Below are 11,051 nucleotides of genomic sequence, written 5' to 3'. Positions count from 1 at the left end.
AGTGTAATTGACTCTTACAACAGTTTTTAATTGAAAAAAGTTCTTAAAATTACAAACAGGTCGTCAATAATAACTAAAATATTAATTAAAATTGATATTTTGTTTCTTCTTCCTCCAAACGTCCTCTGCCCATTGGCCAAGTTACTATCGACTGAAAGTGCTACATATTCTTTTTTTTATCGTCATTAATAAAAGAGTTAATTTGTCTTATGGAAACACATTTTGGGGATTACTTCTTAACACTTAGTATGGGAATCAGGATATAATTTAGGGCCATTTTACTATTAAAGCATTATTCCATATATTGTGAATGAAATAAATAAAGTTTAGACGCAAATATGTTTATTTTAATAATTTTTTATTTTTATAATAATATATAATAGTATCTTAAATCCGTTTGTAGATTTTTTTTTATTTCACGGTAAAATATATAAAACAATTACAGCCAAACCTTAAATATTTATAGGAATTTTTCTGTGTATTTTTTTTTTACTTGTATGGGAATATCAATATTTCAGAACTATAAAAAAGAAATTCTTTTAGATATATTCTGGCATTTATACATGAACGTTGAGAAAAAAAAAAGTTGAATGTTGACCACACAGAAACAAAAATAAAAATTAATCTAAAAACTCAACCTATGAAACCATGAAGTGGCTAAGAAAATGATAGTTGTTCATAGAAATACAAGCGGATGAAATTCACCTAATTTTTAGGTATAATTTTTCTTGGGACGCCTAACTCATAGTTTACTTATATATTTTGAAAACACACGTCGAATTGGACCACCCCACTAACAGCAATCTCGGCCCAGAACCAAACCATGCAAAAAATTGTTTTCTACTTAAAAACGAACTCCGTTTGCCTTATAATATGCAATGTCACCCTCCAATCTTGTCTATAAATTCCTGTACATAATATCACACCCAATTATCCAAAGCATATCGTATTATTTTTCCATCACCTCTCAAACATGAAAGCTCTCCACATCTTCATTTTGTTTGTCTTGTTAATGGCCTTGGCCATCACCAATCTCTCCGCCACACCATCTGGCAATGAACCGTTGTTTGTCGACAATGATGGTGACGGAGATCGTAGCCAAGCCGAACCCACTTCTGTTGGTATTGGAACCCACCCATTGTTTGAAAAGTCAAAAAAGGGTGGGCACCGAAAGTAGAAAGTAAAATTGGTTGGCAAGTTGGGTTAAAAGTTGGCATAGGATAATTGCAATTTTGGTCCCTAATTGTATAGGGACATTGCAAGTTGATCCTTGAACCTCAACTATAAATAGGTCTAACCATTTCTTACTTTCTTCATCCCACACTTGCCATTCTCTACTTAAGGCAATTGTTCTCTCTCCCTATTTGTAAACTTTCACTTGTATTTTTGGAGTGAAATATATTTGGTAGTGCTCGAGGACGTAGGCAAAATTTGCTGAACCTCGTTAAAATTCTAGTGTTCTTTATTTTTTGTTCTGCATATTTTGCAAGTGTCATTGTAGTGATTTATTGTGCTATTAAATTACGATAGAGGGATATTCTGGCTAGGAAAGATCTGGTATGTAAGCGATCCTCGTGATCCACCTCTCTTTCCTGGGAATTGAAATTAGTGTGATTTTTCAGTACAATAATTTTACTCTTTCACACGCTTCCGCGCAACAGTTGGGATTATGAGCCGGTTTCTTGCTCAAAAACCTCAGGCCATGATGACGTGTAACAAATACCCGAGAGTGTGTCGCGCGGCAGGCAGCCCTGGGCCTGATTGCTGCAAGAGAAAATGTGTGAATGTGATGTGGGACAGGTTCAACTGCGGGAAGTGTGGTAAGAAGTGTAAGTACTCGGAGATTTGCTGCAAAGGGAAGTGTGTGAATCCAATGTCCAACAGACTGCATTGTGGGGATTGCTACAATAGATGCACGAAAGGAAGTAAATGTCTGTATGGGATGTGCAGCTATGCGTAGAAACTCTGGCAGATTTCCCTCTGTGAGATATTTGATTAAATGACTAGCAGCTACCATATGTTTATGTCGTATATAGTCATTGAAATTACCATTAATAAATAAGGGCGAGCCTTCACAGCTTGGTGTTGGGTTTCGCTAGATGTAGTTATTTTTTAATTTAAATTTAATTATTGTTTCAATGATTTCATGTTACTATTTGAAAAGATATCCACAACATTTGTTTTTACATTGTTGTTGACTAATGTATTCATAAATATGAAATTAAAGATATCCGCAACATTTGATTGTTCACGTAAGTAATGAACATTGTTCTTGTTGTTGTGATTGACCGAGTACTATTTAATTCTCCATGTCCGCGATCAATAAAACACGAATGGACTCGATCACGTCTAACCGTATGACCATCATCATCAGTTAATTAGTTGTCGTCAAAGGAAACGAAGGTCTGTGACTGGAATCCATAAATCTTTCCACCTACAAAACATTGATTCGTATACAGCATCTTTAGTTGGAAGAAAAGAGAGGATGTACATGTGTTGAAGAAGAAGACCGTGTAAAGGGCTAATTCCATCACTTTCCCTTCCATCCAATATAAACAAACACATTACTTGTGACTTGTGAGTATATATATACATATATACAGAACAAAAATGAAAGGGGAAATGGATAAAATTAAAATTACGAGAGAATTACTCATTGAACAAATATTAGCCTTTAGTTTCATTTTGGCAAACAAAACTGGAAAGTTGATGAAAACTTATTTTTGTCAGCTCTGTCGGCTTTGTTATTGATGATTAATCATAGAAGTTGTCCATGGAGGCAATGGAATATATGGCGTAAGGAAGGATAGCTTTGATTGTAAGTCTTATGGGGTGGAGGGAGGTGAATAGCATGAGGCGTGTGGTTCGTTGGCAGGGGATTTAACTTTAGGATGCCTATATTGGAATCTGATTTCTATTAAGGCAGTTCCTTTTGTTGTATGGGCTAGCAAAAAAAAGAAAGTAAAACTGTATGCAATTGTTTTTGTTAGACAATAATATATTTAGAACTCAAAGCGTAACATAAAAGCTGAGAATCTAGGTGCGTGCAACTGGAAAGTATAAGTTATTATCAAAATGATAACAAAGAGTCTCATCGGCCAACCTACGGCCAAAATTTCAATTATCTAATTATGCCTTCTTCATTAATTCAAGAGGCCTAACTTCTTCAGTTTTCTGTGCTCGTTGGATTAGACTATCCAGTAATTAACCAAAAGCAGCTTCCCATGGATCCAAATACCAAGCAATGCTGTCAATTTTGATTTCTTCTATATATAGACTACCATGATCCTTACCTTCTTCTCCATATCCAAACCATTCATATCGACATTACCAACTTTTTGATAAGCTTAATTGCATATTCGGAAAGACATGAAGTTACTCAATCTTTTCTTTATGTTGGCTATGGTAATGGCCTTGGCGGCCATTACTCTCTCCGCTAGCACTAGCGAAAATTCTGATCATCGTCTGGCAGGTAGCCAAATGGCAACCTCGTTTGGAGGAGCAGGTGGGTTTCGTCCTTTCTTCACATGCGACAAACGCCCTGAAATTTGCGGCACAAAAGGCCAGTTTTGCTGCAACAGAAGATGCGTAGACCTCAAGACAGACCAATTCAACTGTGGGAGGTGTGGCAAGACATGTAGCTATTCCAAGATTTGCTGTGAAGGGAAGTGCGTGAGCCCGTTATCTAACGAGAAGCACTGTGGAGGGTGCAACAATAACTGTGGTAAAGGCAGCTCGTGTCTATATGGGATGTGCAGTTACGCATAAAATTGGTTGCAGCTCGTTTGGACATGACGAGCTTAAGTGTGCTTCAAAAGCTGAAAGAGATCGAGTTTCCTTTTATTATAGATCTGGAATATTGTGTGTATCAGTAATAAGTAATAAATAAAGGGCGATGCACCAGTGATGTGCCCGCAGATATTTAAAGAAGCTTTGTTTTTCTCCATCTCCATATATACATATAACCTAACTAAAAATATGGAGTGTGTCGTGGTAGCAATTGCATACTACGTCCCCAGCATTAACCCTGAGCTGAGAGTAATGAAAGTCAATTCAATAAAGGCTTCCCAGCATCACTTTAATTTGGAAAAACAAGAATTCCAGCATAATTCTTCGTACTATCTCTTTTCATAATTTGATGTGTCATGATTTCTTCTTGATAACCTACTTTACAAATTAAGATCTCGAAAAGAACAAATAATTATCTTAATCAGTAATTGTTATGAAATTTCTCATTACCGATTCGAAATCCGAATATGATCCGAACTACCAACTCACGACTCGTATATTAGGGGCTCGCGAGGAGGGCTCGTAAGCCTAGCTCGCATGTCCCTAGGTGTTCGCAGGTAGAGGGTGCGAAGTCAAACGAGTGAACCAACGAGCATGTGTTAAGTCTAGATCAGCATACATGTTAAGTTTAGGATAGCATACGTGTTAGGATGCATGGAACTTACCTAGGACGTCACTTCGATGAACATTATTCGTGTTTTATAAATACACAATTCTCCTTAACACGAAGACACACAAGAAAAACACTCAACAATAGTATTTTCATAAACATGAATCAAATTTCGGTTTGATCGAATAAGAACCGAAAAGCTTTGAGTAGGTTATGTAGAAAGAATTTTGAATGAGTAGGTTATGTAGAAAGAATTTTGAATGATATGGACATATACTCATTAACTCTATTTTTAGGTTAAAATATGTGGTAATTTTATTTATTCTTTGTAAATTTAAAATTTAATTTCTTTATTTTTAATTTTAGAAATTTAGGTGCTACTTTTTAGATTTAAAAATTTAGGTTAAGCTGTTAAACTTGTTAAAATTATTTTGTTAAATTAAATTTTTTGCAAGTTTTATCATTTATAATAATAATCTAGTTTAGTTTCTTTTTGGCAAACAAACTAGATCGAAAGCTTATGTTTGTTTGTGAGTGGAAAGTTGATGAAATATGTTATCTGGTGTGGTGAAAATATGTTATAAGTGCTTATACTCTTTATAGATTTGTAATTTAGTCTCTATATTTTTATTTTTATTTTTAGAAATTAACTCTCTTTACTTTTCAGGTTTTAAAATTTAAGTCTAATTATTAAAATTGTTAAATTTTTTTTGTTAAATTTGTTGATGTCACATTTTGAAATAAAAGCAAATACTCACTTGGTAGTCATATAACTAAATAAAGGACTAATAAACCTGAATTTAACAAAATAATTTTAATAGTATTAACAGCTAAACTTAAATTTTAAAATTTGAAAAAAAGAGTAATTGTATTCCTAAAAATAAAAGTATAGTGATAAATTTTAAATTTATGAAAAATACAAAAACTTAAAATATATGTTAACCTTTGATTTATTGATTTGTGTTCTATAAAAAATTAATTTTATTGCATAATTAATTTCTATCATATACTCAAACTCAAAATGTAAAGTAAATATTTTGAGCTCAAAAGGTGACCATCAAAAGGTCCGTGAAATATCAAATTCAAGGTTCGTGAAAGTGTAAATTACCATTAAACTGATAACAAAGAGGTGATTTGCCTACCTACATCCAAAATTTCAACTATGTTTTCTTCATTAATGCATGAGGCCTAATTTCGGTTACTTCAATTTCCTGTACTCATTGGATTAGACTACCCACAAATTAACCAAAAGCAGCTTCCCATGGATCCCAATACCATGCACTGCAGTAAATTCTGATTACCTCTAGCTTCGTTTCTTCTATATAAATACCGCCATGGATGCTTACGTTCTTCACCATATCCAAACCATTCATATCTATATTTCCGCTGTTTTTATAAGCTTAAGTTCATATTCGGAAAAGCATGAAATTCGTCAAACTTTTCTTTATGTTGGCTATGGTAATGGCCTTGGAGGCCATTACTCTCTCCACCAGCATTAGCGAAAATTCTGATTATCGTCGTCTGGCAGATAGCCAAATGCCGACCTCATTTGGAGGAGCAGGTGGGTTTCGTCCTTTCTTCACATGCGACAAACGCCCTGAAATTTGCAGCACCAAGGGCCAGTTTTGCTGCAACAGAAGATGCGTAGACCTCAAGACAGACCAATACAACTGTGGGAGGTGTGGCAGGACATGTAACTACTCCAAGATTTGCTGTGAAGGGAAGTGCGTGAGCCCGTTATCCAACGAGAAGCACTGTGGAGGATGCAACAATAATTGTGGTAAAGGAAGCTCATGTCTATATGGTATGTGCAGTTATGCATAAAAATTGGCTGCTGCACATTTTAAGCTCGTTTGGATATGACAAGCCAAGTGTGTTGCCGGCAGGAGATGAAATTGATCGAGTTTCGGTTTTATTATAGCTTCGGAATATTTGTGTATCAGTAATAAGTAAAAAATAAAAGGCGAAGCATCATTGATGTACTCGCAGATGTTTAAATTTATTATTTGGTTTTATTTCCTCTAGTATGTAAAATGTAATGTTAAAAATAGTACTACATTGAGATAGCATACTGCGATCCTAGCATTGCCCCTGAGAAAGTCATGGATATGAATCAAATTAAGGCTTAGTTTATAACATCACTTTAAAATGGAGGAGCAAGAACCCCTCCGTTACTCTTCATTACTTTCTGTTTTTCATCATCGTCATTGTCGTAACCATTTTTTTGAAAAAAAAGGAAAACCGACTTGAATTTTGAAAACTAAAACGAATAGAGGAGTCGCCACCAATCTTTTTGACGAGGTGTGATCGGGTCACCTCGTAAAAGTGATTGTTTTTAATAAATGGTTTGACTTATTTAAACAACGATTTTGGTTCGTGCAAATCAAGAAAACAGGTTCGGGAGTCGGTTACGCACGAGGAAGGATTAGCACCCTCCATACGCCCAAAATTGGTACCTAGTTGATTAATTAGTGTCTTAGTGTCGAAGATTTGAAAACTTGAAAGAATTTAAACTACGATCCCTCTTTGTACTAATGCTAATTTAAAAATGATCGAATAAATTAAAACAGATGTTAAGGACTCTTTCATCTCGAAGTAATAAAATGTCACGTCCAGTAAGTTAGGACACGACATCTCGAACTTTGAGAATGAGCTTGCTTTTATTTAAAATTAATGTATTCTAATTTTTTTAAAAGGATGTTTTGTTATTTAGGGTAAACGAGAAAAGTCGAAACCCAGTAAGTTAGGGCACGTTTTCTCGAATTTCTTAATACCGAATATTGCCTTTATTTACAAAAGCTCTTATCTCGAGGTAACAAGATGTCGTATTCAGTAAGTTAGGACACAACACCTCGCACCTTCGAGAGTAAGCATTTATTTCAAAACTCGTATTGATTTAAAAGAATATTCCGTTATTTAGGTTAAATGAGAAAAATCGAAACCCAGTAAGTTAGGACACAATTGTCTCGAATTATCAAATACGGAATATTACTTTTATGAAAGAATTATTTTAATGTATTGAGTAAAAAAATATAACGTGATTTATAGTAAAACATAAAAGCAAATTATGGTATTAATATATATAATAACATAATAATAAGTGCGACAGTGTCAAAAAAAATAATATGAGCAATTATAAAAAATGAAATAATAACAAGGCTAGTAATATGTAAATATAAACAAATGCATGAGGAAAATAAAATGATCGAATACATAAGTAAATAAATAAATAAAAATAAATAAAACATGGCAAAATGAAAATGAAAATAAAAATGATAGCGAAAACGATAATAATAATAATAATAATATAAATAATAATAGTATAAAACGTTAACAATACATATGATATTAAACATGATAATAATAGTGATAATGTAAATATGAAATAGTAGGGAACATATATATGTAAAACATATAATACTAGATTAAAAATATATACAATATTTATTGAAAACAGTAATAATATATAAAAAAAATAACCAATAATAACGATATATAAATATATACATATATGTATTAAAATATATACGTAATAATAGAAATAAAAAAAATATATACATAATAATAAAAATACAATATTAAAAGATATATATACGTAATATATAAAAAAATGTATACATAATATATTATTAAAATATTTACATAGTATATACATATTAGAAATAATAATAATGTTTAAAAAAACAACTATCAATAATATTACACAAATATATATATTCATTAAAGATATATACATATAATAAAACATATGCTAATATTAATAATGATAATAAGGATAATATAAAAATATGTACATGAAATAGGATAAAAAACATATAACTAATAATACTAACGATATATACATAATATATATATAAAAGCATATACGATACACATATATCTTAGAAATGATAATAATGTTAAAAAAAATTATTAATAATATTACATAAATATATACATATATATATATTTAAAGATATATACACATGTAATAAAACATATACTAATATTAATAACAAATATAATAAGGATAAAAAATAGATATAATAATAATATGTATATAACGTGGTATTAAAATATATGTATAATATAGTATTTCAATATGTATACATATATTTACTAGGAATAATAATAATATTGAAAAATAACTATAAATATATACATAAAATATATAAATATATAAGTATCAATTGAAACTAAAAAAATAATTCTAATAATAGTAAAAATATACTAATAATAATAATAATAACGGTAATGGTAAATGTAATAATAAATAATATTAAAAATAATTAAAAAATGGTAAAAGTAATGTATAAATTAAATTAAATCTAAAAAAGGACTAAATTCGAAACAAAAATGAAGTTTTAGGGCCAAATCAAAAATAAAAGAGGAGGGACCCATTTGAAGGGCGCAAATGACATAGGGGACTAAAAAAAGAAATTTTCCCTTTCCCTCAAAACGCTGCGCTTCACACGGGACTAAAATGAAACAATGACGAAACTTCAAGGGTGGAATTAAAAAGGAAAGAAAGGGGAATGGGACCACATTGAAACCGGCCTCAAAAGAGGAGGGACTAAGGGCGCAAACAGACCCTCAGTCCAAAAACACGCGGATCCTAGGCGGGTTGATGTCGGGTCTCGGGTCTGGGTAACTAAACGACGCCGTTTTGTGTGTTAAGTGTTTGCCCTAAAACGACGTCATGCCGGAGGATTATAAAAGTTGAATTTTTTTTGAAAATTTCATTTTTTCTGAGTTTGAGAAGAAAAAAAATAGGGAAAAGGGGATTTTCTCTCTGGGGAAAATCCAGAACCGGCCAAGGGATCCGGCCACCCCCCACCGTGGCTCCGCCGTGCCGGCTACAGTACACGGTGGCCGGAAATCGCCTAGAGGTAATTATTTTTTTATATATTTATATCTAATATATATATATTGTTTTTAATAGAATAAAGATTATATGTACAAGCAAATTCGAAGAGTGAAAAAAATAAAAATAAAATAGAAAAGTAAATAGACCTTTGATTGTCTTTGATATATCTTGCTCTGATTTTTGAGTTAGTGTTTGAGTCTTTTTGATGATGTTCTTTCTTTTGTATTTTGAAAAAGAAAAATCCCAACATCTTTACAATCTGATCTCTTCGGCTTTTATAAAGCCTTTACATGTATTTTTATATTATTTCATATTGTTTGCGTGTTCCTTTTGCAGGAGTAGTTGGGGCAGTGCTGAGTAGGTGATGGCAGACGTCGGTGGTGGATGGGACAAGTGCGGCTGATAGGTGAAGAGATTAGGGTTTTTTCTTTTTTTCTTCTTTTTTTTTTGATTTTGGGTTGTATTTGGGCTGTTAATTTTTGGGCTTGGAATATTTTTGGGTTTTAGCTGAGTTTTGGTATTTGGGCTGGGATGTTATATTGGGCCCGGGCAAGAATTTGGGCTGTACAGTCATCATGTCATCTCATCTTGATAACATGCAGTACTGCTAATTAAGATTACGAAAGGAACAAATAAGTTAGATTTCAGGTTCAACATGATGGAAATTAAGACCCTTGAAAGCTTCGGGTAAGTTGGAAAGAATTTCCAACAACTTAATAATGCATGCGACAGAACCAGATCACAATGGGAAGCCATCAATTTAATTTCCAAGGTTAAGTCTACCTTTATTGACGGTCACCGCTTGGAAACTTATTGCATATTATGCAAAAGCTGGTATCCATAGCCCAGACCTAACCTACATGCTAGGGATTAGAAAACCTTAATATAATTATAGTAGTGAAGTGCACCCATTTAAACTTCTATTAATTTTTTCTCTCCTCTTTTTATTTAAACCCATGGATAATATGGATCACCTGCTTTGGGTGTTCAACTAATCAGGTCTGTTATTAATTAAATCGAATTATCATTAGTTGAATTAATTAATATTCTTTATTTGAGAAAGCTCAAGTAATAAATATTACATTTAGTATTGAACATTGTTTACAATATCAAAGACTTATAATTTGGACTTTTACCAAAGCCACATTACATTTTTAAGGACATAATTAGACTAATGTTAAAATATAATTCCATATCAAATTCATTTCGAGTCTCTTTTAACTCGATTAAAAATTTTCAATTGCAGGCTTATATGTCTCGAGACCAAGATTTGACTATCTCGAGGCATTGTAGATATTTAGCTTCAAAATTGCCCTATCTCAAGACAAATGAATATAGGTGTCAAGATAATTGAGCTTTTGTCTCGCGACAAAATTCAGTATGTCTTGAGACATGACCCTATTACTGTAGATTTTTAGCTTCGAAGTTTTTATGTCTCGAGGCCTGAGATAGGGACCTAAACAATATGCTTTTAAACATTTCATCATATTGAATTGTCCACAATCAATTCCAACATTAACCAAGATTCATAAATCATTTAATACCTTATAATTATCATATTATTCATCATATGTTCAAGACATATCCCAACTAAATTCATTACACCATAGCTCATACCATAATATATATTCTTACTTCTAAATCTTGAGAAGTCTCAAAATCGAATCCTTATTATAACACTTCAAATCAATCTTTTACTTACACATTAGAAAATAACGCGTTACGCTTATGAAAGCTTAGTAAATATAACAAGAATTAATCTTACCTTTACATTAAATAAATATAAACAATGTATATTAATATTAT

The 11,051-nt window shown here is 32.2% G+C and overlaps 2 protein-coding genes and 2 long non-coding RNA genes across 4 annotated transcripts; 3 read left to right on the top strand and 1 right to left on the bottom strand.

Annotated features, from left to right (window-relative positions):
- The first annotated feature begins 924 nt into the window (after window positions 1–924).
- On the top strand, window positions 925–2,256 carry LOC121229417 (stigma-specific STIG1-like protein 1). The gene is made up of 2 exons (XM_041113663.1): window positions 925–1,121; window positions 1,665–2,256. The coding sequence occupies exons 1-2, from the start codon at window positions 974–976 to the stop codon at window positions 1,958–1,960; spliced, it is 444 nt and encodes a 147-aa protein (XP_040969597.1). The 5' UTR covers window positions 925–973; the 3' UTR covers window positions 1,961–2,256.
- Window positions 2,257–3,369: 1,113 nt separating this feature from the next.
- On the top strand, window positions 3,370–3,768 carry LOC107961309 (stigma-specific STIG1-like protein 1). The gene has a single exon (XM_016897476.2). The coding sequence runs from the start codon at window positions 3,370–3,372 to the stop codon at window positions 3,766–3,768; it is 399 nt and encodes a 132-aa protein (XP_016752965.1).
- Window positions 3,769–5,450: 1,682 nt separating this feature from the next.
- LOC121229416 (uncharacterized) lies at window positions 5,451–9,575 on the bottom strand. The gene is made up of 2 exons (XR_005927157.1): window positions 9,392–9,575; window positions 5,451–6,153 (listed from the first exon to the last, which is right to left on the bottom strand). It is a non-coding gene; the product is annotated as an uncharacterized lncRNA (long non-coding RNA).
- Window positions 9,115–9,899, top strand: LOC107961308 (uncharacterized). The gene is made up of 2 exons (XR_001701252.2): window positions 9,115–9,267; window positions 9,582–9,899. It is a non-coding gene; the product is annotated as an uncharacterized lncRNA (long non-coding RNA).
- Window positions 9,900–11,051: the final 1,152 nt, after the last annotated feature.

This window comes from Gossypium hirsutum, chromosome A05 (assembly GCF_007990345.1).
Source record: "Gossypium hirsutum isolate 1008001.06 chromosome A05, Gossypium_hirsutum_v2.1, whole genome shotgun sequence".
In the NCBI taxonomy this organism is placed as follows: domain Eukaryota; kingdom Viridiplantae; phylum Streptophyta; class Magnoliopsida; order Malvales; family Malvaceae; genus Gossypium; species Gossypium hirsutum.
The sequence above is the reverse complement of the archived record's forward strand: the minus strand, read 5'-3'. Positions and strand labels throughout refer to the sequence as shown.

Bases quoted from the DNA above. Each gene is read 5' to 3' on its own strand.
- LOC121229417 (XM_041113663.1), top strand. From the start codon at position 974: ATGAAAGCTCTCCACATCTTCATTTTGTTTGTCTTGTTAATGGCCTTG. The intron at 1,122-1,664 runs GTATTGGAACCC...GCGCAACAGTTG, and splicing joins AGCCGAACCCACTTCTGTTG to GGATTATGAGCCGGTTTCTT.
- LOC107961309 (XM_016897476.2), top strand. From the start codon at position 3,370: ATGAAGTTACTCAATCTTTTCTTTATGTTGGCTATGGTAATGGCCTTG.